General features: G+C 44.0%; 1 protein-coding gene across 1 annotated transcript in view; it reads right to left on the bottom strand.

The window, feature by feature from the left end:
- Window positions 1–4,868: 4,868 nt before the first annotated feature.
- Window positions 4,869–26,455, bottom strand: part of LOC131190378 (uncharacterized) — a 147,154-nt gene continuing 125,567 nt past the window's right edge. The window contains exons 25-37 of the mRNA XM_058167698.1: window positions 26,059–26,197; window positions 24,454–24,606; window positions 22,022–22,123; window positions 20,078–20,179; window positions 18,432–18,569; window positions 17,019–17,113; window positions 13,691–13,811; window positions 13,358–13,505; window positions 10,560–10,639; window positions 10,056–10,174; window positions 8,165–8,297; window positions 6,201–6,250; window positions 4,869–5,181 (exon numbers count right to left, since the gene is read on the bottom strand). Of these exons, the coding sequence (XP_058023681.1) occupies window positions 5,005–5,181; window positions 6,201–6,250; window positions 8,165–8,297; window positions 10,056–10,174; window positions 10,560–10,639; window positions 13,358–13,505; window positions 13,691–13,811; window positions 17,019–17,113; window positions 18,432–18,569; window positions 20,078–20,179; window positions 22,022–22,123; window positions 24,454–24,606; window positions 26,059–26,197 (1,557 nt within the window). The 3' untranslated portion in view covers window positions 4,869–5,004. The remainder of the gene's footprint in view (window positions 5,182–6,200; window positions 6,251–8,164; window positions 8,298–10,055; window positions 10,175–10,559; window positions 10,640–13,357; window positions 13,506–13,690; window positions 13,812–17,018; window positions 17,114–18,431; window positions 18,570–20,077; window positions 20,180–22,021; window positions 22,124–24,453; window positions 24,607–26,058; window positions 26,198–26,455) is intronic.

The following is a 26,455-nucleotide window of genomic DNA, read 5'->3' as shown; positions in this document are numbered from 1 at the left end:
AGAAATCTTATTTTTGTTTTTTTTCCACTTTACAGGGCTAATCCTGTAAGGAAGGCAGGAAGGAAACATTCTGGTATTGTTTCTAGCCTAATCTTTATTACACTGCTTACAGAAACTGCCTCTCTGGTTAACCCTTATTACATTGTAACAGCTAAGGCGATGCGCCCGTCGACCTGAGTGACGTTGAGTTGGCCACACTCACATGGTCACATGACCACCGAGCCACACCTACCCAGCTGGTCATTAGGACAGGGAACTGGTGGTTAAATTGTTTGAATCTCACCACTGGTTGAAGCCCACAGGTCTTAAAGTGGCCGAGGTTGGAGAAGGTTCTTTTCTACTGTGGGAAGCACAATAGCATTTTTGTTTTTCTGTGACTTTCCCCTCTGCTGCAATCAGGGCCAGAAAATCCCACCGTTTCAGGAAATCGATGTGTGTTTATTTAAGAATTCAAACAAGCTTTAGTGAGGTACAAAATGCAAATATGAAAAGGAAAACCTGATCCCGCTTCGCTGAAGTAAACCTAACTTTATCAGAAGTTTGCTAAGGTCGGTTTTTTGTTTTAAATTGGTGGGTGATGTGCCCGTGCAATGTAACAATGCAATATGGGTAGTCTTTGACTTACAACAGTTCATTTAGTGACCGTTCGAAGTTCCCAAAACAAACACCCCTCGTGGGCATCTCATAGAAACGGCGAAAGTGATGCAACTCCAGGTATTTCTTGCAAATCATACGATTGCATTGCAGTGAATATTTCCTCATTTGTCTCCCTGTCCACCTCCTCTCAGCTCTTCCCAAGAAATGAACTGTAATACTTAACTTAACTTCAGATTAGGCAATTGCTAAATCCTGGCATGGACTCCATGGTGGCCATGACCTGAACGCTTTGTGTACTTGGATAATGATTTATCCAACCTCCATTCATTACAATGTTTCCTGATATTCTCAGGGCAATAGTTTTGAAATCCCCCCGCTTCCCCTGTACAGAGATATTATTCTGACTTTGGAGAAGCTGTAATACCAAAAATGTAAACAGTTCAGTCTTTGCCAGGTCATAACAGGTGGTCCTCGACTTATGACCACAATGGTGGCCAAAGTTTTTGTTGCTAAGCAAGACAGTTGTTAAGTGAATTTTACCCAGTGGGAGGTAAAGTTTACAACCTTTCTTACCAAAGTTATTAATGGGAATCATTGTAGTTGTTTCAGCTAGTGAGACGGTTGTTAAGTGAATCAGGCTTCCCCATTGACTAGGCTTGTCAGAAGGTCGCAAAAGGGGGAATCACATGACAACCGTAATTGTCATAAATGTGAATCGGTTGCCAAGCATCTGAATTTTGATCATATGACTGTGGGGATGCGGCAATGGTCGCAAGTATTATAAAAGCCGTAAGTCCCTTTTTTCAGTGCTGTTGTAATGTGAAACGGTCACTAAATGAACTGTTGTAAGTCAAGGACTCCCTGGATCATCTTCTTCTTCTTGCGCCATATCTGTCATGGATATGTGGCCAGCTCGACCTCACTCGTGCGATCAAATGCCACTTTCATTAGTAGTTTGTTTTGCTAGCACTCTGCCTGTGAAAATGGAGCTTGTGAGGGCCTCTTGGACTTTGTGTTTGGCTGTGATGGCCTCCTGAAGCCCTCTGCCAGTGAAAACAGAGCCCGGGAGGCAGTGATGGGTTTCAAAATTTCTTACTACTGGTTCTGTGGGTGTGGCTTGGTGGGTGTGGCATAGCTTGGCGGGCGTGGCAGGGGAAGGATACTGTAAAATCTCCATTCCCACCCCACTCCAGGGGAAGGATACTGCAAAATCCCCATTTCCTCCCGATCAGCTGGGAGGCAGAGAATAGATGGGGACGGGGCCAGTCAGAATTTTTACTACCGGTTCTCTGAACTACTCAAAATTTCCACTGCCAGTTCTCCAGAACTGGTCAGAACCTGCTGAAACCCATCTCTGCCGGGAGGGCTGTGCGTGGCCCTCACAAGCTCTGTTTTCGCTAGCACAGGCACTGTAGGCTGGTCCTTCGTTGTTTCCAGGCAACCCTGTTGGCCAGATCTAAGTACTTGGTACTTAGTACTAAGCCTTGGATTTGACACCCCTGATATAGAGTATCAATTTGCCATACTGGTAAAGGATCCTTTCAAGTGGAGCCTGATTGGCTACAAACAATGCTTAGCGAACAGATAAGTATGGCTTATTCAATTCCTGGGTAAGCCGACTTAACCCAAGTTAAAATAACGTGTATTAACAGAGTTTGAGAGGACCTTGGAAGTCATCCAGTCCGACTTCAGACAGGTGGCTGTCCAGTCTCTTTTTGAAAGCTTCCAGTGATGGGGCACCCTTGACTTCTGAAGCCAAGACATTCCACTGGTTAATTGTACTCACTGTCAGGACATTTCTCCTTAGTTCTAGGCTGGTTCTTTTCTTGATTAGTTTCCATCCTTTGTTTCTTGTCTTGCCTTCTGGTGCTTTGGAAAATAGTTTGCTCCCCTCATCTTTATGACAGCCCCTCAAATACTGGAACACTGCTATTGTGTCACTCCTAGTCCTTCTTTTCACTAGACTAGACATACCCAATTCCTGCAACTGTTCTTCATATATCTTAAGTCTCCAGCCCCCTAATCATCTTTGTTGCTCTTTTCTGCACCTTTTCCAGAGTCTCAACATGTTTTTAATATTGAGGTGACCAAAACTGGATGCCATATTCCAAGTGTGGCCATGCTAAGGCTTTGTAAAGCGGTACTAATACTTCACGTGATTTTGGTTCTATCCATCTATTAATGTAGCCTAGGATTGTATTGGTTGTTTTGGCTGCTGGTGCACATTGTTGGCTCATATTTAAGTGATTTGTTTCATTTGTTTCCCAGCCTGTGTTTTCCACCCAGTCTCAACTGCCTCCCAGGCAAGGGGGATTTTTAAACAAAGCGTCCTAGGTATTGGTGGCCAAATTGGCATGAAGTTATCAGCAAAAATGTGAAATCAGTTGGCTAAGAACAACATTATTTTCCAGTTTGAAAAATACTTATGTCAGCTTTGAAAGCCATGTTAGCCCCAGATACTTTCAATTTATCACAACTTATCAATGATAGAATTCTCAAGAAGGAATTTCTCTTTTCCAGAGAAAGATTTCAGTTTTGAACGGCACTCTAAAAGTAGTTTTTCACACTTATGACCGTTGCAGCATCCCCATGGTCATATGGTCAAAATTCAGACCTTGGCAATTGACTCATATTTATGACAGCTGCGGCAGTGCTGAAATGTAAAATTTGTTATTACCGGTTCTGTGGACGTGGCTTGGTGGGGGAGGGGGGGTAATGTGACTGGGTGGACGTGGCCAACTTTTTTTTTTACTTTTAAAAGCACTTTTTCTACAACCTCTTCAGCTGAAGAGGTTGTAAAAAAATCCTTTTAAAAGGTTCTGACGATCGCAGCTGAGTTGCCTGATCGTCAGAACCTTTTAAAAGCATTTTTACCACCTCTTTGGCCAAAGAGATTGTAGAAAAAATGCTTTTAAAAGGTTCTGATGATCCCAGCTGAGCCACGCAATCATCAGAGACTTTTTTTTTACTTTTAAAAGCATTTTTTTGGTCGAAGAAAAAATGCTTTTAAAAGTAAAAAAAAAAAAGCTCTGATGATCGCGTGGCTCAGCTGGGCGGGGGGGCCGGGGGGGGCCCAGCGATTTTTGCTACCGGTTCTCCAAACCACCTGCCGCCATCACTACCAGATCGGACGATCTGGTCCAAACCGGGAGCATTTTACCCCTGGGCTATGGTGTCCCCAGGGTCACGGGATCATCTTTGGCAAACATCTGACAAACAAAGTCAGTGTGGAAGCCAGTTTCACTTAACAACTGCAGTGATTCACCTAACAACCTTGGAAAGAAAGGTTGTAAAATAGGGCAAAATTCACTTAACCATAGTCTTGCTTGGCAACAGAAATTTTGGGCTCAGTTGTGGTCATAAGTTGAGGACTACCTGTACTGTATTTTATCTAAATTAGATCCTACGTTTTATTTATTTTTTTATCTTACCTTTTGATATTGTCGTAAGACTAATAAGTTAATAAAGTACCATTACTATCTACAGAGGGCTCAGAGTCCCCAAGCAGTCACCATCTTAATTTTTTTTGCAGATGCTTCTTTGTAATCTACCTCAGTGAAGATTCTCACCTGGAAAATCAACACGATCCAGGTGACCAGAAAGGCCCAACAGAGACTCCACTTCCTTAGAGTATTGCAAAAAAGCAAAGCGGAACAATACCTGATGACCACCTTTTACCGGTCCACAATAGAAAGTGTCCTCACTCAGTGCATTATAGTGTGGTGTGCTGGCTTGACAGCCACGGATAGAAAGATACTACAGAGTGTGGTGAGCACAGCACAAAACATTGTGGGCTGTCCCTTGATACCACTAGATGACATTGCTAGGGCTCGCTGCCTTAGAAGAGTGAGGAAAATACTCAGGGACGACTCACACCCTGGTCAGCACTTCTTCTCCTGCCGTCGGGAAGGAGGTATAGAAGCATAGGCAGCCACACAAATAGGCTGAAGAACAGTTTTTATCCGTGGGCTATCAGGGAAATAACTTTGCAACCACATAGTACGATTGACTTGCGGGGCCGGTGCAATGTGCAATAAGTTCACACGGTGTAGTAGGATTGTGTGTTTGTTAGTAGGATTTGCTGAGTTGGAGTTTTTACTTTTCTTTTACCGTTTTTCACTGTGAGTTTTATTGGATTGGTGGGGGGCATGAAGGGAGGCTCAGCCAATCTCATTGCACACATGTTGTACTCTGACAATAAAGGTTTGAATTGAACTGAGAAACGAAACCCAACCATTCCAACATAGGAGATAAGCAAAGGACAACACATATCACATTTATTTATTTATTTTTGTCTATACAGTTACATCGGATAGCCATTGTTAACACAGACTTTACTTGGCAAGTTTTGAAGAGAATGATTTCTATTTACACAGAGCAGCTGAGCGGGCTGGGAAGAGAACCTGTCTAGATGAACTCCAATCCCTCATCAGCCAGCTGTTCTTTGAGCCATGGAATAACTCTGAAGAGGTTGAGGTGATAATCCCTGGCATAGGAGATACGTTTCTTTGATTTGTTGGGATCCTCACATATCGTACCTTGGTGACCGCAGACATCAACTATACCCCAGCTAATCACGCCAACCTACAAAAGGTAGAGATAGAAAAACGTGAGAAACTCAATCCTGGGGTCTCTGACAGCTTTCATTGAAGGAAAACCAACATCAGATAAAGAGGGTGGTGGAGAATCTTATGTGACTTTGCTTTACCAAAGATGATGAAATTATGGCTGCAAATGGACATCTCCATTCAATCCGAAGATTCTGTGGTAATTTTTGGCATTGAGGGACATGCGGCCAGGGGTGGGCTGCTGGGGGTTCACAGGGGTTTGGGAGAACCTCTAGCTAAGATTCTGTGCAGTTCAGAGAACCTCCAAATCCAACTCTTGTCTGGCCCTTCCCACTCTGCCCCTCCCCTCCCCTCCCAGGAGTCCCCATGTGGCCTGTTTTGGATGCAGGTAAGTGCAGGGCGTGCGCGGAGGCTCAGGGAGGGCAAAAAACAGGCCTACCGGAAGTTCAGGACCCATTTCCTGGGCCCATTTCCAGCCTCCAGAGGGCCTCCGGAGCCTTGCGAGGATGTTTTCGCCCTCAAGGAAAGCCTCCGGAGCCCGGGGAGGGCAAAAATACTCCCCACCACCGTGGTGCAGGAGGCCAACTAGGCCACGCCCATCATGGCCACACCCACCCAGCAACTGGGCAGAGAACCCCTTGCTAAAATTTTTGAAGGCCATCCCTGCATGCGGCCAACTTACACATAGCAGAAAGATAATATGTCTATGGAGATTCTCAATCATCCAGGTCATGGTTGTCCCGAAGGTGATTTTTCAAGAGGCAACTGGACTTTTTCTTCAAGATGTTTTACTTCTCATCCTAGAAGCTTCTTCAATTCATTTCTCATCCAGGAACTGAGAAAGCTTCTTGGATGAGAAGTAAAACATCTTTAAAGAAAAACAAAGAAAGTCTGGTTGCCTCTGGAAAAATCACCTTTGGGACAGAAAGATAACAAGGGTTTCATCCCGGCAGTGATCTGAAGCTGACAGGTTTAATTGGGGCCATTCACACACATCCCCTGTCGTCTAGCAGTTTTGGTGAAATGACCACTCACCTGAATATAACGCAAATTTTTCTGAATAATGAGCGGACCACCAGAATCACCTGCAAGCCAAAAGGAAAAGGGATTTAATCAAGGGACTGAGTTGGGTATGGAGAGATCAAATCTATATAACGCACAGGAATCCAACTCATGGGCCAATTTCAGACAGGCATCAACACGTATCCAAAGGAGTGGTGTGGTGGCCTAGAGGGGGAGCTCTCGCCTCACAATCAGGAGGCAGTGAGTTCAATCCTAGGTAGGGGCAGTTATTTATCTCTCTGGGCACAATGAGAATACTTCTGTGAACAAAACTCCACATTGGCGACAGGAAGGGCATCCGGCCATTAAAAAAAGCACCCTGCTAGCTCCATTCAGTTGCCCAGATTCAGTCCTGTGAGGGATTATGGGGTCTTTCCACTGAAATGGTATCTATTTATCTACTCACATTTGCATGTTTTCAAACTGCTAGGCGGGCAGGAGCTGGATCAAGAATGGGAACTCACCCTGTCACACAGTGTGCTCAGGTCTTGAACCTGGGCTGTGAGCTTTCCAGCTGGCAAGCTTAGCATCTTTAACCGCTGAGCCATCATGCCTCTGTTTTCCAAAGTCTTAGGCAGGTTAATTATATTAATGAACTGTTGCATTTACACTGAAAGACCCTGAAAAATAGGGCTTCCTGCCTAAGCAGGGAGTTGGACTAGAAGATCTCCAGATTCTATTATTCTGTTGATTCTGTTATACAGTACATTCAGAATGAAATATATTAATACTTGTTGTTGTGTTTATGTGAATGTTACTGTTGAAAACTCCAATTTTCTGTTCCTAGGTGTCTCTCCCTTATAACCAGGGTCCAGAGCCAAAAGGAACAGAAAGGCATTTTCTTAACTCCTTGCAAACACAGGATCTCCTTGCCTTTATATTCTTAAACATCGTTAATAAATCATTCCCTTTCTAACTGCAAATGCTGGTCTACTGTGACCTTGACTATATGTCAGATTGGTCTCTAACAAGTGGCAACTTAAAATCTCAACCAACAAATGCCCTGTCTTGCAAATTGGCAAAAAAAATCAAAACATAAAATACAAATTAGATGGACATGACCTTATAGATGACCCTCACTCTGTTAAGGACCTTGGAGTACTCATTTCTAAAGATGTAAGTGCCAGAGTCCACTGTAACAACATTGCCAAAAAGGCACTAAGAGTTGTTAACCTAATCTTGTGTAGCTTCTTCTCTGGTAATATTGTACTACTAACTAGAGCATATAAAACATTTGCTAGACCAATTCTTGAATACAGCTCATCTGTCTGGAACCCGCACTGCATATCGGACATCAATACAATCGAGAGAGTCCAGAGATATTTTACAAGAAGAGTCCTCCACTCCTCTGCTTGGAATAAAATACCTTATGCCACCAGACTCCAAATTTTGGGCTTAGACAACTTAGAACTAGGCTGACTTTAGTCTGACCTAAGTATAGTACATAAAATTATCTACCACAATGTCCAACCTATCAATGACTACTTCAACTTGAACCACAACAATACACGAGCACATAATAGATACAAACTCAAGGTAAACCGCTCCAAACTCGATTGCAGAAAATATGACTTCAGTAACAGAGTGGTCAATGCCTGGAATGCACTACCTGACTCTATGGTTTTTTCTCTGAACCCCCAAAACTTTAAGCTTAAACTCTCTACTGTTGACCTCACCCCATTCCTAAGAGGTCTGGTAAGGGGTGTGCATAAGAGCACCAGCGTGCCTACTGTCTCTGTCCTAATATTCCTTTTTACTTACTCTTTTCATGTATCCAAATTATGTTTATACTTTCACCTGTTATCTTATATATGATTGATAAATAAATAAATAAATAAATATTGGTTGCCATGATGTTTTGGAGGTAACTTGGTTTCAAGAGGTCTTAAAGAGATAGGAAACAAGGAAACAGCAGAGGGTACCATTATTCACCTCACCTTTGCATGTATTGGGGTCCAACACAGGCTCCTTTCCCCCCGTGCAGAGAAAGTTATCAGTCACTACGTCTTTGATATTGGTAATGTTTTTGTAGAATTCGGCATTCCGAGCATCTTGTTCACAGGCCATTTTCTAGAAATGGAAAATGGAAACGGAGAAAATTGAACATATCATTAAAGATGATCATTAAGGGACAATACATATCCATCACATTTAGCCATAGTTCATTGGAGCGGGGATTGTCTGAATGCAGCCTTTAATAAGTCCCAGTTTAGGGTAAGTCTCTACTCATGACATTGGTGCAGCCATCATCCCACTGTGTCCTCTTCCCTGTCTTCAAGAGATGCTGCAAGCGGCCCCATATTCTCTATTTAGCTCACCCAAATAACAGTCAATATGCCAGAGTGACAGCTACATTAAAATCCTAGTCCATCAAAGCCTAAGGAGAAATTTCCTGACAGTTAGAACAATCAATAAGTGGAACAACTTGCCTGCAGAAGTTGTAAAGGCTCCAACACTGGAAATTTTTAAGAAAATGTTGGATAGCCATTTGTCTGAAATGGTGTAGGGTTTCCTGCCTGGGCAGGGGGTTGGACTAGAAGACCTCCAAGGTCCCTTCCAACTCTGTTATTATGTTACGTTATGTTAATTTTCAGCTCTGAAGAATTTGGAGAAATTATAAAAGGACATTCTATAACTCAGCCTTTTCGGAACAGATTTACCATTTTACTGAGAATTCAGTTTATACTATTTTTTTTTTAGAATACAATAGAATACAATTCTTTATTGGCCAAGTGTGACTGGACACGCAAGGAATTTGTAGGTCAAATTGGTGTGTCCATTAGGAATAGTGGGGGGGAAAAAACCCCTCACTACTTAGCAAAGTGGTATAATTCAGCAAAAGAAATCTCAAGAAAAGAGACGTAAAAAAAGGTCTAATCACAGTGTTGTGATTGCCATTTTGACTTTTGGGATTCCCTCCCCAGCAAATAGCTATCCTCAGACAAGGTAAAATCTTAACCATTTGACCTCCGGCTGCAGGTATCCCTTGAAGGGAATGTGTGTTTTTCCTATCAGAGAGTTTTCCCGTAAAAAATATAGACATCCTCTAAAATCAAGATCAGGATTTTTCCTTTCTTCAGAACTCTTTTATCTATATACAAGATTCAATCACCATTGAAACCGATACAATAATCCAGTGAAGACCCTGGAAATAGATGTTATCCTAACTTGATAATTATTTAGTTCCAGAAACACCCTGGAAGACATTATTTGAGATTTTATTCAGGGGTGTGTGTGTGTGCATCCGTGTGTACATCTCTGTGTGTGTGTGTGTGAATATACCCTTGCTATTAGCTGCCAGGGTCATGTATGTAAAACAAACAGTCATATAAATTCTCTACATTTATTATTAATTTAATGTATTCAATTGAGGCATTGGCTGACTCCAAAGAAAAAGGAAGGAAGGAAGGAAGGAAGGAAGGAAGGAAGGAAGGAAGGAAGGAAGGAAGGAAGGAAGGAAGGAAGGAAGGAAGGAAGAAAAGGAAGAAAAGAAGAGGGAAGGAACAAAGGAAAAGGAGGGAGGGAGGGAGGGAGGAGGAGGAAGGAAGGAAAAGGAGGACGGGAGGAAGGATGGAAGGAAGGGAAAAAAGAAGGGGGAAGGAAGGAAGGAAGGAAGGAAAGAAAGAAAAGAAGGGGGAAGGAACAAAGGAAAAGGAGGGAGGGAGGGAGGGAGGGAGGGAGGAAAAGGAGGACGGGAGGAAGGATGGAAGGAAGGAAGGAAGGAAGGAAGGAAGGAAGGAAGGAAGGAAGGAAGGAAGGAAGGATGGAAGACCTAATATATTGGAGTTCTCAAGTGTTAGATTAGGGTTTCTTGCTCAAAGATCTTACCTTGTCACTATTCTTGACTTGAACAGGTCTGCGAACCAGCCCATTGGTGTCTTGGTTTATGTACTTACAGTCGCTTATAAAAAAAGAACGAATGTTTCCCACCGGTAGCAGCTCATTCTCTGTTAAACCAAACAATACAGAAAGAGCTTAATGAACGGCAAAAAGAAGAGGAGCATTGAGGGAGGAGAACAAAGGAATAGGGGAAGATGCTGGAAGAATCAACAATCCCATGGACCAGTGATGTTTCAAGCAAGGTTTCCCCAAGTCCAATTCATTCATGAACGAGATCGAATCAATGTAGGATACAGCGCAACACGTTACACGAGGGATGCAAAGAAATTCAGAACACAGGTTCAAAGAACCATAAAGGAATTCTGGGAGTTGAAGTCCACAAAACTTGCCAAGGTTGAGAAATGTTACTTTGGGAGAAGATTTGGTGCCTAGGGAACCTACTGCCCTTCTGCCCCATGTTGGCTACTTTTAAAACATAAATGATCCTCTTACCATGGTCCTGGCATGTGGTTGTTGCAAGGGATTTCCTCAGAGCTCGGGTTGTTCCTTGTGTACACGGTAAACAAATTGGCCTGTGGGGGAGAACACAGAACATAGAATAATGGAAGGGACCTCGGGGGGTCTTCTAGTCCAGCGGTCACCAACTGGTGGTCCGTGAGAAAATGTTGGAGGTCCGCAGAAAAATGATTTGCATTTTTAATATTGCACTAAATCAGGGGTCCTCAAACTATGGCCCCTGGGACAAATATGTGCAATAAACATATTGTGTTGCTGCAGAGAGTCTCCCCCTTCGGGGTCTTTGTGCGTGGGTCGGAGGAGAGCAGAAATTCTGACTTGGGATCTGCTTCTGTCGTGTCCCACTCCTCCTCTGACGGCCGGGTCGGGGAAGTCCATATCAAGCGTGCCTCTGCAGCTCTGCCAAAGTCCTATCAGAGTCCTCAGGGCAGGCAGGAATCCAAGATGTGACTTCAGCAATCCAGATTAGACTTTGCCTGGCTCAGAGAATGCCAGAAAGCAGATCCTTTATATAGGCCATGGGGTGTGGCTCCATGACTCAGCACTTATCCAGGCCTGCCCCTCCCTTCCTTTTGGTGACATCGCCTCTCCATTCTCCGGAAGCGTGGATCTATCCATTGCATCGTTTCGTCTCCAGCTGTTAGTAATCCCAGCTCGTGGCTGGCTTCAGGCGCACATGGTATCGGAGGGAGGTTTGTTTGTTCGGTTTTCCAGGCATGGTGCCAGGGCTGGGGGCTGGAGGCATGCCAGGACATTCTTCAGCACTATCAGCGTCCGGCAGGAGATAAGAGGGGCCTGGCTGCGGCGGGGGGAGCGAGCGAGGCACAACAGCTTCGGCCTCCTGGTGTGGGGCTTTGGGCAAAGGCTGGAGGGAAGTGCTGCTGGTGGTGAAGAGCCGGAGGGCCTCGTTCCAGTAAGTCTGCATCATGGCCTGGAACTGGCTGACCATCTCAGCCCGCTGAGCCATACCTGGCCTTGCACTCCAGCAGGTCTTCCCTCTGCTTGGAAAGCCTATGCTCCTAGTCCTCAGTGAGGTGCTTCTTCTGAGCCCCCTTCTCCATCAGATCCAATTTGAACTGAGCTGTTTTGCCAACTCTTTCTTGTGGTGGCTGTTTAGCTCCAACAACTAAGGATCCCAGGCGGGAAAGCGAGGAGTGGCTGGGAGGGGAGGGGCGAGTAGAAGCTGGCGAGGGGCCCCTCGATGTGAGTGACATTGAGTTGGCCATGCCCACCCGATCACATGACCACCTAGCCACGCCCACCCAGCCGGTCATTAGGCAGATGATATTAGTGGTCCGCGGGATTTAAAATTATGAATTTAGTGGTCCCTGAGGTCTGAAAGATTGGGGGACCTTTGTTCTAATCCAACCTCCTGCTTGAGCAGAAGACCCTATATCAGGGGTCCCCAACCCCCACTCCATGGACCGCAGCATGCCAGCAACCGGGCCATGACTCTTTGAGTTTCTACCCAGATCTTTTAAAATAGAATTATTTTTCCCTGGGGACGATAATTCTTTCATGTATAACTTATTTTCAAACTAAAATAAAACAGGAAGTCCCCAGGCTGGCTGAGGGATTCCTGGAGTCAAAGTCCACACCTCTTAAAAGTTCCCAAGTTTGGAAAAACACTGATTTAAAACAGATTATCTTCTTTTAATGACCCCATAATCCCTTGCGGGGTGGAGTCTGGGCAACTGAATGGAGCTGAGCATTTACTGGCCGGATGCCCTTCCTGTCGCCAATGCAGAGGGTTTTTTCCCCAGCCGATATATTTTCATTGTGCCAGTGGTGGGATTCAGGCAGTTGGTGCCGGTTCATTAGAACCGGTAGCTAACTTTTTGTGCAGTTATCCTCCCCGCCCACCCATCCTCCAGATCAGTTCGCTGTGCATTGCTCATTTTATACACAGGATCATTTGGAAGAAAGGCTGCGCTTGAAAAGATGTGAAGATGGGCAATCCTGTTTTGGTGGAGAGAGAGGCATTGATTGGGCTTATTTCGTACGATGGAAGCCTTCCATGTTGTGCTTATTTCGAAGGCCAGGTGAGCAGCTGGGCGAGGTGAGCTGCCCAGCGAGGAGAGACTGGGCGAGGAAAGGAGGGGCTGGGAAGGGAGGGGTGAGGAGAGAAGGGAGGGGAGGCATCCCTTGACACGAGTGATGTCGAGTTGGCCACGCCCACCAAGTTACATGTCCACCCAGCTGATCATTAGGGCAGAGAACTGGTTGTTAAATTATTTGAATCCCACCATTGCACTGTTTCCCGGAGAGATAAATATCTGCCTCTATTCTTAATTCTTAATTTTTAAATTTTGAATTTTTTGAATTTTAATAATTTTAAATTGGGTATTCTGTTTTATTGGATCAAATTTGACGGTTTTTAAATTTTCGGCCATTTAGAATATGTTCTTTTAATTTGTTGTTTTAAAATTGTATATTGTATTGTTTTAATTTGGCTGTACACCGCCCTGAGTCCTTCGGGAGAAGGGCAGTATAAAAATCTAATAAATAAATAAAATAAATAAATACCTAGGATCAAACTCACAGCCTTCTGATTGTGAGACGAGAGCTCCCCCTCTAGGCCATCACACCCACTCGCTGATTTAAGACATATCATCCCATCAATTTGCCTTTTAAATACGGAACAACCAGCTCGTCTTTGATAATAAAAGACTGAGATTAAAAAAAACACTACGCATTTGAACCGATGCCTTGATTCCAATGTTCCTTTGAGACAGAATTGAAAGTGCTCTTTCTCTCTTCATCTGAGATCTCACCTTGCATGGAAACTGAACTCGACTTTTTTGTCAAGTTTTACCAGAGCGACGTCATAATCGTAGAATTCAGGGATTCCACGATTTTTCAGCTTTCCGATCTCGTATTGTGGGTGGAGTCGAACGGCAGCCACGGGATACTCTTGCCTGCCTAGGAAACAGGAAAGTAAAACATGGACTTTCTGCTGTCTTGGGCTCATCGCCAAAGGGTAGGACCATCAGCTGATCCCCTGCCCATTTGGCTACTCTGAAACAGAAAGCCGGGCATGTTTCTTTCCTGGCCAGCTGACCAGGCTAACAGCTTCCTCTCAAAAGATAATTGTGCTTACTGCTTACCAATTGTGACTCTGATCTGGTCGGCCGTATCGTCGATAGTGAAACAGTGAGCTGCTGTCAAGATAAAATACTCAGAAATGAGGGTTCCTTTGCAGTTGTCAAACCCTGTTCCACCACTGCGCTGTGATTGGAAGAGAAAAATCACCACGAATAAGTCACAAAAGCATCCTACATAGTTTTCCTTGGAAATAATTCCCACTACATTCAAGAGGATTTATTCGCTAGCCAACATTAACTGAAGAATTTGTATTACTACCATAGCAATAGCACAGAGAATTTGAAGTATATACCGCCCCATAGTGACTTACACGTCTCCCACCTGTGGGCCACGGCCCACTACCAGGCTGTGGCTATTCACAACTGGGCTGCCTGAGCGGCAGGCACTGGCACACGCAACTCCATTTGTGTGAGAGGCAGGTGTGTGCACCACGAATGGGCTGCAACCACATATGGGGCTGCGAGAGTCTCCCCTCCCCCCCACCCCTCCGCATACCAGGCCACCAACCCAGAAAGGTTGGGAAACACTGCTTTACGACTCTCAGTGTGGTCTACAACATCAGTATATTGCCCCAACAATTTGGGTCCTTATTTTACTGACTTTGGAAGGATGGAAGGCTGAGTCGACCTTGAGTCAGTCAGGATCAAACTCCTGGCAGTGGGCAGAGTTAGACTGCAATACTGCATTCTAACCACTGCATCACCATCTTCCTATAAAGCAGTGCTTCTCAAATAGTGGGGCGCGCCCCCCAGGGGGGGTGCGAGGCTCCGTAAAGGGGGGTGCGTTTGACCTCGGCAAACACTGTCATAACAAGCTAAGCCCCGTGTTTATGTCTCTGTATCCAATCAGAGAACAACGGGAGCATCTGATTGGCTGTCCAAAACCCTTGTGACACGAGCCTGTCGGAGCCATCTTTAGTGTAGGACGTCCGTCCACACTTACTTTGTTTTGCAGGTTAAAGTTTTTTTTAATAATGATACTATTTACAGTCGCGCGGGGGCGCGAAAAATGTTTTCTTCTTCCTAGGGGGGCATGACAGAAAATAATTGAGAAGCACTGCTATAAAGTGATATTAGATAATCCTAGTTCTTAGCCTTAGGTCCACCTGAATCTATACTGGGCAATGATTGCTCTCTAAGAGTTGCAATCAACTACAACAGTTCTGCCTTTTCCCCATTTTTTCCAGATCCGTGATAATAATAACAAATAAAGGATAATATTTGTAGCTCAGAGTTGAAATGAGGGGTCCTTTGGTGCTCTCTGAGCTGGATTGTTTTCTAGCACTTAGCACTTAGATGGTTCCTTGGGCCCAGCTAACTATATCCTACTTGTAGGCACTTCCGTTCTATGTGTGTGTGGGAGCAGATGCCGAACAAAGTGACAGGAAATAACAATCTCTTAGACCAGGGGTGTCAAACTCAAGGCCCAGGGCCCTGCGATGTGGTCGGATCTGGCCCATGGAGCTGCCCTGAAAAAAGTAAGGGTCTGGCTCAGTGGTGAAATCCAAATTTGTTTACTACCGGTTCTGTGGGTGTGGCTTGGTGGGTGTGGCTTGGCTTGGTGGGCATGGTAGGGGAAGGATACTGCAAAATCTCCATTCCTACCCCACTTTAGGAGAAGGATACCACAAAATCTCCATTCCCACCCCACTCTGGGGCCAGCCAGAGGTGGCATTTGCCGGTTCACCAAACTGCTCAAAATTTCCGCTACCGGTTCTCCAGAACCTGTCAGAACCTGCTGGATTTCACCCCTGGTCTGGCTTGTGTCACTCTAGCCTGATCTACCTATGTCGCTTTGGCCCGGTCTACCCAATGCAAATCGGAAACATCGGGCCAGTGTGGCTTCGGGCCGGTGTACCCAATGCAAATAAGAAACATGCCAGCAGTTTGGGGAGTGGCAGCAAGCTGGCCATGCCCACCCAGTCAGCCACGCCCAGTGAGTGGTGTCAAGCTGGCCACGCCACCCCCAATCAGCCCTCCTGCCACCCACCTACCCCGAGGTCAAGCACAACCAGGGGTGAAATCCAGCAGGTTCTGGAGAACCGGTAGCAGAAATTTTGGGTAGTTTGGAGAAACAGCAAATACCACCTCTGGCTGGCCCCAGGGTGGGGTAGGAATGGAGATTTTGCAGTATCCTTCCCCTCAGGAGTGGGGTGGGAATGGAGATTTTGCAGTATCCTTCCCCTCAGGAGTGGGGTGGGAATGGAGATTTTGCAGTATCCTTCCCCTCAGGAGTGGGGTGGGAATGGAGATTTTGCAATATCCTTCCCCTCAGGAGTGGGGTGGGAATGGAGATTTTGCAATATCCTTCCCCTCAGAAGTGGGGTGGGAATGGAGATTTTGCAATATCCTTCCCCTCAGGAGTGGGGTGGGAATGGAGATTTTGCAGTATCCTTCCCCTCAGGAGTGGGGTGGGAATGGAGATTTTGCAGTATCCTTCCCCTGCCATGCCCACCAAGCCACGCCCACAGAACCGGTAATTAAAAAAATTGAATTTCAGCACTGAGCGCAGCCCTGATGCGGCCTTCAATGAAATTGAGTTTTGACACCCCTGTCTTAGACCAAAAGCAAACACAATTACAGAAAGAGAGAGAAGATAAAATAAATCCTTAACTTTCTCTCTCTGTATCGCAATGATCCCTGGTGATTAGCTAGTGAGTTAATGTTACTGAATTTGCATCTCCAATAAAAATAATGTCAACATCAAGAAAAATCCCCATGCTACTCTATTGTACATTGATTACCCTGTTTTCCCCAAAATAAGACATCCCCTGATAATAAGCCCAATCGGGCTTTTGAGCTCATGGCAATAAGGCCAAGCGCTTATTTCAGGGTTCAAAAATAAATATAAGACAGGGTCTTATTTTCAGAGGAATATCGTATATTTTCATTTCATTTCATTTCGTGATTGTTCAAAGTTAGAACAGCACTGAAAAAGGTGACTTATCACCATTTTTCATACTTAACGACCGTTGCAACATCCGCATGGTCACAAGAGCAACATTCAGACACTTGGCAACCGACTCATATTTATGACGTGTATCTGGCATCCCCATTGAGTTTGCTTATCATAAGGTCGCAAAAGGGGATCGCTTGACCCTGGGACACTGCAACCGTCATAAATGTGAGACAGTTGCCAAGCATCCACATTTAGATCCCGTGGCCATGGGGATGCTGCAATCGTTCGTAAGCATGAAAAATGGTCATGTCACTTTTTTCAGTGCTGTTATAACTTTGAACGACCACTAAATGAACTGTTGTAAGTTGAGGACTACCTGTAGAACGAAAGAAAGCGTTCTTCTCCTGGCTCCAAACAGAACTGCTCCCTTACCCTGATGGTGATCCTGGTATTCCAGGGATTCTTCATTTGATCTTCTGTGTTGTGTTCTTTTGCCAAGCCACACATAGACAAAACTTCACTCTCATCTGGAAAGAGAGAGGCACTTTTCTCAGACCTTTGAGTTTTCTACAAAAGCTGAAGGCCTAATGACCTGCAGACTAGGCAAGACACTAGGACTCAAGGATTCCTTGAAAAGGATAAGAAGGGTAAATAGGAAGATTAGGTAGCTATGGAAAGTCGCACTCCACAGAAAAATGGAAGTGGGGTGAATTCTGGGAAGGTGGGTCCTTAAACAGGGCGGCACAGTGGCTCAGCGGTTAAGATGCTGGGCTTGTCGGTGTGATGTCTTTCTTGGACAACTCCTCTGACTCTTCCTCGGAGGCCGGCTCGAGGGAGGATGAGCTCATTCCTGGCACGTCAGGAACTGGGTTAATCAATGACTCTGAACTCCGGCTGAAAGAGATTTATGGAGGGCTTTGGCTGGGGACAGTTTGCAGGTGAGTGAAGAAGAGGAGGAGAAGCTGCTTTCCGTGGTGGATCCGAAAGCACACAGGACAGAGAAAAGACAAGTGCAAAGGAGATCTGTCAGATTACTCAGGAGAAGGTCTTGACGGGCTGCACTGGAAAGCTATTTATCATGGCAGGCAGAGGGAAGTGTTGCTGGGAACAACGTATTTGCTTTATGACTGTGTGTTTGTTTGTGCTTCCTGCTTGACTTGGAAACTCTGAACTTCTCTTACCGAGTGAGCTCTCATGGATGTACTTTCAGTTTTGCCTGATGGCTTTAAGTTTGTTTGACGGACTTACTTGTTGGGGTAACTTTCTATTGTTTTATGGATTATTGGCCATTGCCTTGTGGACTAATCTTGGCCGGCTTGTGGCTGGATTTATTTGGGAGAGTTCTGAGGCTGGGTGAAGGGAACTGTTGGGGAACTTTAATAAACTCTCTAAAAAACACATGGGCTGCCCCACTCATTCATATACACATGAATGAGTGGGTCAGCACTGTCGGCTGGAAAGCTGACAGCTCAGGTTCAATACCTGAGTTGCATGCAACCGGGTGAGTTCCTGTCCTCATTCCAGCTTCTGCAACCTAGCAGTCCAAAAGGCTGTAAATGCGAGTAGATAAATAGGTACCACTTTGGTGGGAAGATAGCAGCTTTCTGTGATGTCATGCCGACCACATGACCACGGAAATGTCTTCGGACAGCACTGGCTCAATGGCCTTGAAATGGAGATGAGTACTGCCCCCTATAGTCAGCAACAACTAGCGGAGTAAAATCTGCAGGGTCCCGAAACGCATTAGTTTTCCGAGAAGAATTACAAGCCCTATAGAAGCATTTAATAAATAAGTAAATAAATAAATAAATGCAAACAAATCAACAAAAGGTAGGTTGAAATTACCGATCATTTTATCAAAGGTTTCTTGCAGGTCTTCAAGTTTCTCCATTATGAAGAAATGTTTCTCACCAGGTTTCTTTGATACCAAAGCATTCAGGCTTTGCGTGTTGATTTGATTTCCGACAGCAAAGACATAAACATCTGCAAGCAAGCATAGATAGGGACATAGGTTGGGAGGGAAGGACTAATGTTCCTGCCCGAAGAAAAGGCAGCAGTAGTTTGTAGTGGTGAGTCCTTAATAAAGTACAGCATTGCAATTGTTGTCAGTCTTCCTGGCTAAGACTAGGTTATCCGTCAAAAATCTCCTGACATTTCATTGTGATATTTCACTGTCTAAATTTTGGCAGAAAACTCCCAAACCGGCTGGATTAGATGAGGATTTGTTTTACTGCAGGCAAAAATAAAGCCACACACAACAGTTTGCCCACTGCCTTTTTCAAAGATGTAAATTACCTATCTTTGTATAGGTTTAAACCAGTGGTGGTATTCAGCTGGTTCGATCTGGTTTGGGCGAACCTGTAGCAGCATCATGTCCCATTTTTGACCCTCTGCACATGCACGGAAGCCTCTCACATTTGCGAACCGGTAGCGAAGGTAAATGAATTCCACCCTTAGTTTAAACCTATTCTAACAATGTGTGTGTGTGTGGGGGGGGTGTTACTGCAAAATACTTTATATGGGGCTGCTTTTGAAGACTATTCAGAAACTTAATTGACACATCTATATTATAGATTTACATCGGATAGACATCTTGATTTAACCTTTAAAATCTTACATAACTCAACAAATTTTGGTCCAGTTGCCAAGATGCAGTCTTTTAGAGACCTTCGGCCTGGATGATTTGAGTCTTCCTTTGATCTATTACAATATATTTGGGGGGAGAAACCCCTGAAGTTAGTGTGGAATGTGGGTACATTCCAACCACTCTCTGACTCTCTGCTCTGTGTGTGTGTGTGTGTGTGTGTGGGTGGGTGTGTTTGTGTGTGTGTGTGTGTGTGTGTGTGTGTATGTAAGAAGACCAGTGCCATGGTGATTGCAAAGTTGGCAGCAAATAATATTTATGCAATCATTTTAAACTATTGTACGGACTTTGCTACTTTAAAAGAGTTCTACTGAGCATATGGCATCTCAAGTTTTAATTCTGATCAGCTTCTAGGAGTTGAACACAGTGGTACTGTACATAACATGACCGAAACATAAATAATCACATATACTTGATATATCAAGTCAAACGTGGCCCACAATCCTTGCATGATGCCTGCAAGTTCTAGGACTGTAAGTACCACCCAATTATTTTTTCCTTCTTCTTTCAATAATCCCATTCTCCTGGCAGACATAATACATGCTTCCTCAGGGCAAATGTACGTCTTCAGCTTGTTTGCTAATCACACGGGGTGTTATATTCAACCAGGAACACAAAAATTGCTTTTGTGATGTCACTTACTCTCTATTGTTCCTTGGGTTAAAATGCCAAGAAGTCAATCAGACGCTCACAGAATTTAAAACAATGGATCTATAATTTCTGACGTTGGCCTATAATATTGGCGGAAAGTCCTATCACAGGCAAATGAGGCCAAACATTGTAAAATTCTGGTTTAAAGTATTTTTCATCCCATTTCTTTCCTGACATGTAGATCATCAGAACTTACCTAGGAATTCGTTGCGAGAACTGGGGCCAGATTTCTTAATCCTAAGGAATTCCTTAATATCGTTCATGACCCGATGTGGCTCCCCACCCATATTGTAGCGACCTAAAGGTTGAGAGTAGGAGTTACTATATGGTAGAAGTGATCAAGTTGCCTCTTAAAACTCTGACTGTGATCTCAAAGCTCTTCCAAAGTTTCTGTGGAATTATAGAAATAATTCACTTCGTTCCACTCAAATGAAATTGAATCACTGAAATAAAAGTAGATTTCCCCCAGCCCCATTAATTTTTTGATATGCCATTTAAAGACTAAGTAGTGATGATCCAAAAAGGGTTTGACTTCCCTCAAGTTTGTGTGCTGAACACAGGGCAATCTTTTTCTCCTACTGACAATCGGCTGATTTTGCTGCCAAAGCTGGCTTTTTGGTGGTGAGACTCCTAGAGTTGAATGGGAACATCTAGGAATGATCCAAGATGATCCTCAGAAAGCATGGGAAGAGGAATCTTGACGATTGCAATTCCTGGTAGGAGTAGCTGCAGAGACAGGTCTCCATCTTTTCCTCTCAGCTGATTGAATTTTTTAAGCATGCCTGGCTTTTAACTACACTCATTGATGTTTCTCTTTTAAATTGCTTTTTATTTTCAAAAGTTAACTGATTGGTCAAATGCTGATTTATTCTAACCCTTGCTGGATTTTAACATGATTTTTTGCATGTATGTCTTTTCTTTGTTCTAAAGAATGCTTTTACCTACAAGTTCAAATGGAGAAGGCTAAAAGAAATATGGACCTTACAGACTTAGAGCTGACAGGCTCGATGAGTGAAGATTGACGGAGACTGGAGATGGATCTATTATATCCAATTGGAAAACAATTTTGACTGGGCTTTTTTGGGAAGATAGATCGACTTTGGAGAACGGACTTACTATATTTAATCAGACAACAACTGATAAGATAGGTTATGAGGGAACAAATCCGGATATTTGATATTCATCCAGGATGGATCAGAGATAACTGTTGTGGTGATTTGGAATAGATAAAGAAGTCACGGTAGACTTTCTGCAAGTTAAATACAATAATAGATTGTTAACAGATTTTGAAAGTTTAATTTTTCTGTTGCTTTGCCTGTTAACTGTTCTTAATACAGTAGATAGCTTACAGGTCAAATAAATTGAAAATAGAGGTAGAATTTTAAACATTTGGGGCTCAGTTTGCAAGAGATGGGGAAACTAACATTGTTACAATATATTTATCAGTATTCAACTAAGTTAGATGATATGTGTCAGCGGTGAAATCTAATTTTTTTTGCTACCGGTTCTGTAGGCATGGCTCGATGGGCGTAACTTGGTAGGGGTCATGTGACTGGATGGGTGTGGCTATGTGACTGGGGGATCAAAAGACAGAAACTCACTTGCAATGTCCTGCTGGAGCAGGGTTGGACTAGATGACCTCCAGGTCCCTTCCAACCCTGGATTATCCTCTGAAGCTGCCTCTAGTGCTCGGTTTGTACGCCTTCCTTCCTTCCTTCCTTCCTTCCTTCCTTCCTTCCTTCCTTCCTTCCTTCCTTCCTTCCTTCCTTCCTTCCTTCCTTCCTTCCTTCCTTCCTTCCTTCCTTCCTTCCTTCCTTCCTTCCTTCCTTCCTTCCTTCCTTCCTTCCTTCCCTGCTGTCTTTAGCTTGTTTGCTAATCACACGGGGTGTTATATTCAACCAGGAACGCAAAAATTGCTTTTGTGATGTCACTTACTCTCTATTGTTCCTTGGGTTAAAATGCCAAGAAGTCAATCAGACGCTCACAGAATTTAAAACAATGGATCTATAATTTCTGACGTTGGCCTATAATATTGGCAGAAAGTCCTATCACAGGCAAATGAGGCCAAACATTGTAAAATTCTGGTTTAAAGTATTTTTCATCCCATTTCTTTCCTGACATGTAGATCATCAGAACTTACCTAGGAATTCGTTGCGAGAACTGGGGCCAGATTTCTTAATCCTAAGGAATTCCTTAATATCGTTCATGACCCGATGTGGCTCCCCACCCATGTTGTAGCGACCTAAAGGTTGAGAGTAGGAGTTACTATATGATAGAAGTGATCAAGTTGCCTCTTAAAACTCTGACTGTGATCTCAAAGCTCTTCCAAAGTTTCTGTGGAATTATAGAAATAATTCACTTCGTTCCACTCAAATGAAATTGAATCACTGAAATAAAAGTACGGTAGATTTCCCCCAGCTCCATTAATTTTTTGATATGCCATTTAAAGACTAAGTAGTGATGATCCAAAAAGGGTTTGACTTCCCTCAAGTTTGTGTGCTGAACACAGGGCAATCTTTTTCTCCTACTGACAATCGGCTGATTTTGCTGCCAAAGCTGGCTTTTTGGTGGTGAGACTCCTAGAGTTGAATGGGAACATCTAGGAATGATCCAAGATGATCCTCAGAAAGCATGGGAAGAGGAATCTTGACGATTGCAATTCCTGGTAGGAGTAGCTGCAGAGACAGGTCTCCATCTTTTCCTCTCAGCTGATTGAATTTTTTAAGCATGCCTGGCTTTTAACTACACTCATTGATGTTTCTCTTTTAAATTGCTTTTTATTTTCAAAAGTTAACTGATTGGTCAAATGCTGATTTATTCTAACCCTTGCTGGATTTTAACATGATTTTTTGCATGTATGTCTTTTCTTTGTTCTAAAGAATGCTTTTACCTACAAGTTCAAATGGAGAAGGCTAAAAGAAATATGGACCTTACAGACTTAGAGCTGACAGGCTCGATGAGTGAAGATTGACGGAGACTGGAGATGGATCTATTATATCCAATTGGAAAACAATTTTGACTGGGCTTTTTTGGGAAGATAGATCGACTTTGGAGAACGGACTTACTATATTTAATCAGACAACAACTGATAAGATAGGTTATGAGGGAACAAATCCGGATATTTGATATTCATCCAGGATGGATCAGAGATAACTGTTGTGGTGATTTGGAATAGATAAAGAAGTCACGGTAGACTTTCTGCAAGTTAAATACAATAATAGATTGTTAACAGATTTTGAAAGTTTAATTTTTCTGTTGCTTTGCCTGTTAACTGTTCTTAATACAGTAGATAGCTTACAGGTCAAATAAATTGAAAATAGAAGTAGAATTTTAAACATTTGGGGTTCAGTTTGCAAGAGATGGGGAAACTAACATTGTTACAATATATTTATCAGTATTCAACTAAGTTAGATGATATGTGTCAGCGGTGAAATCTAATTTTTTTTGCTACCGGTTCTGTAGGCATGGCTCGATGGGCGTAACTTGGTAGGGGTCATGTGACTGGATGGGTGTGGCTATGTGACTGGGGGATCAAAAGACAGAAACTCACTTGCAATGTCCTGCTGGAGCAGGGTTGGACTAGATGACCTCCAGGTCCCTTCCAACCCTGGATTATCCTCTGAAGCTGCCTCTAGTGCTCGGTTTGTACGCCTTCCTTCCTTCCTTCCTTCCTTCCTTCCTTCCTTCCTTCCTTCCTTCCTTCCTTCCTTCCTTCCTTCCTTCCCTGCCTCCTTTCATTCTTTCTCTCTCTCTCTTTCTCTCTCAAAAACAAACCACCCTCACCCTGTTTTTCCTCCCAGCAGGCTCTGCTAGTGAAACCAAAAACTTCAGGAAAACTTCAGGGAAGCCTGCTGGGAGGAAAAACGGACTCCCCCCTCCCCCCGTTTTTGGATTTGCTTAGCAGAGCCTGCTGGGAGGAAAAACGGACTCCCCCCCTCCATTTTTTGGCTAGCACCCAGCTGTGCTGCATGATCATCAGAGGGTTTTTTTTACTTTTAAAAGCATTTTTTCAGCCAAAGAAAATATGCTTTTAAAAGTAAAAAAGAAAACCGCTGATGATCACATGGCTCAGCTGGACATGGGGTAGGGGCAGGGATTTTTGCTACTGGTTCTCTGAACCACCTGCTGCCACCGCTACCAGTCCGAACCGGGAGCATTTCATCCCTGATATGTGTGTATGTGTTTGCGTTTTTGTTCATTTTAATGCAGATTTTTAAATTCTATTGTTTTGCTTTTGCACAATTTTCTAGACTAATGTTTTGAATAAAAATTTATCTCGAAAGTGGGGGGTGGGTTTACACACATATTAAGAGGTTTGAACCTGTGGATTCTGGATTCTGGAAGATGATGGAGAAAAGGATAAAAATATAAAGCAACTTTTCCTGAATATACACATTAAGAAAAAAAATTTGAGCCCTAAATTTCATTTAAATTTCAGCGTAAGGAATTCTATTGGTTAAATAAATAGCATAAAGGTTCTTTCCAACAAATATTGAAGTAGCTGCCCTATTAAATATTAAAAAGTAGCTGCAAAAAATTAAAAAAAAATTGGTATGTGTTCGTTTTCCTCACCGTCACTCAGGAGGATGATCACATGGCGTGTAGAATTGGAAACAGGAGGAGGATTTAATCCACGTGTTCTCTCATCAGCTTCCTGGCTGATCATCATTTCATATACGGTTTGCAAGGCTTTGTGGATGTTGGTTCCTGGTTTTACCTTATGCTCTAAAGACAAAAAAAAGAAGAGATAAAAGGAGAAAAATGAACACAATTATTTGCAGTTGGCTAGCCTCAGCAAATCTCATTTGCTATTCAGGCTACACCTGCAGCAGCAATACAACCTAACTGATCTTCAGACCTCCCTTCAGAAAAACACCAACAGCTGTCGTTCTTCAGTATTGAATGTTTCTCAGTCTCAAGAATTCCTTAAGCATTTTGAATGTATAGTAATACCTCCTACTCACCCCGTTACGCGACACTAGGGATTCGAACCGCTGAGCTGCCGACCTTTCGATCGACAAGCTCAGCGTCTTAGGCCCTTTTACGGGTAGTATAATAAAAAGCTTAAGGATGTAGACGTTGCTTGGAATAGAATGGAAAATGTTACAGCGTGCCACAAAAGTGTGTAAACGTATTTATTTCAAGTATGAAAAAGACTTCTTGTTCAGATTATAAAATGAAACAGATTGTGGGTGAGCAAAATGTTCTTCTAGCCCAGGAGTCAGCAACCTGTGGCTCTGGAGCTGCATGTGGCTCTTTCACCCCTCTTCTGCAGCTCCCTGTCACTCAAGCTATGCATCACAACCGCCAATGTACGACACCCGCCAGCACACAATTTATTGAGTTTTTCAACCCCGGTAGGCCAACCATGGATAAATCCAAGAAAAGAAAAGTTTCAGAAGAAAGCAGAACATTTAATTCAACTACATATGTGTTGTGTCTTGCCCGCTCTCACAGTAGCCAGGGCCTTCTTATCTGCTCCCGAACACGGAGGAATGTATGCCTCCCGGCCCCAGTCCTGGCTCCATGCCTAGACAAGCTGAAGAGGAGGGGGCACCTCCCGGTCCCAGCCCTGGCTCCATGCCCAAGCAGGCTGCAGAGGAGGGAGCACCCCCCGGCCCCAGCCCTGGCTCCATGCCCAGGCAAACGGAGCAGCTAGACCCCTCCCCCTCTTCCACAGCATGTGAGCCTGAGGAAAGTTTATTTCCAACAGCTGCTGATTGGAGTGACCCTCGCATCAGAAGACTGGATAGGCGGAGGCAACAGAAGGAAGGGAGGGGCAGGCCTTAATGAGTGCTGAGTCATGGAGCCACATCCCATGGCCTATATAAAGGATCTGCTTTCTGGCAGTCTCTGAGTCAGGCAAAGTCGAACTTATCTTGCTGAAGTCACTTTCTGGTCTCCTGCCTGCTCTGAGGACTTTGCTAGGACTTTGGGCAGAGCTGCAGAGGCAAGCCTGATTTGGATTTCCCTGACCCGGCCGTCAGCGGAGGAGTGGGACACGACAATATGTTAGTTTTGTGGCTGCTCACAAAATAGTAAGCCACGGGAAGGGTTTTGTGGCTTCCGGTGTTTTCTTTGGGAAAACAGGTCCAAATGGCTCTTTGAGTGTTTAAGGTTGCAGACCCTGTTCTAGCCAGACCTATCTACCTGGCAAAGATTAGGAATATATCTCACCAGAAACTTTGATATTTTCTAGTTGCTCAATCACCCAGGCTGGATCAGTGCTCTGTGCATGCATTGTGTTCAAAACCTCTTTGCTATTCGTGGCAAAAGTGATAACGGCATAATTGGGGGAGACGTCATAACTGGAGATCTGCAAAGGGAAATCAGGAAACAAAAAGTAGCAAGACGTGTACCACGTTTCTCAACTAGGTTCATTAACATTCGGTCCCAAGGACAGCAGGGGAATGGCTTAAACACTTCAGCGCACAAAATCTCCCACCGCCAAGCATTTGCTGGTGAGGGAAGGTTTTTCATCCCCAGCCTCTCGCCCTGGCCTATTCTTGCTGACACAGACTTACCAATATGGCAACCTTTGCAACGTCCAAGACTACCCATTCTATGACTTCCA

Source organism: Ahaetulla prasina, chromosome 2 (assembly GCF_028640845.1).
Source record: "Ahaetulla prasina isolate Xishuangbanna chromosome 2, ASM2864084v1, whole genome shotgun sequence".
Classification (NCBI taxonomy): Eukaryota; Metazoa; Chordata; class Lepidosauria; order Squamata; family Colubridae; genus Ahaetulla; species Ahaetulla prasina.
The sequence above is the reverse complement of the archived record's forward strand: the minus strand, read 5'-3'. Positions and strand labels throughout refer to the sequence as shown.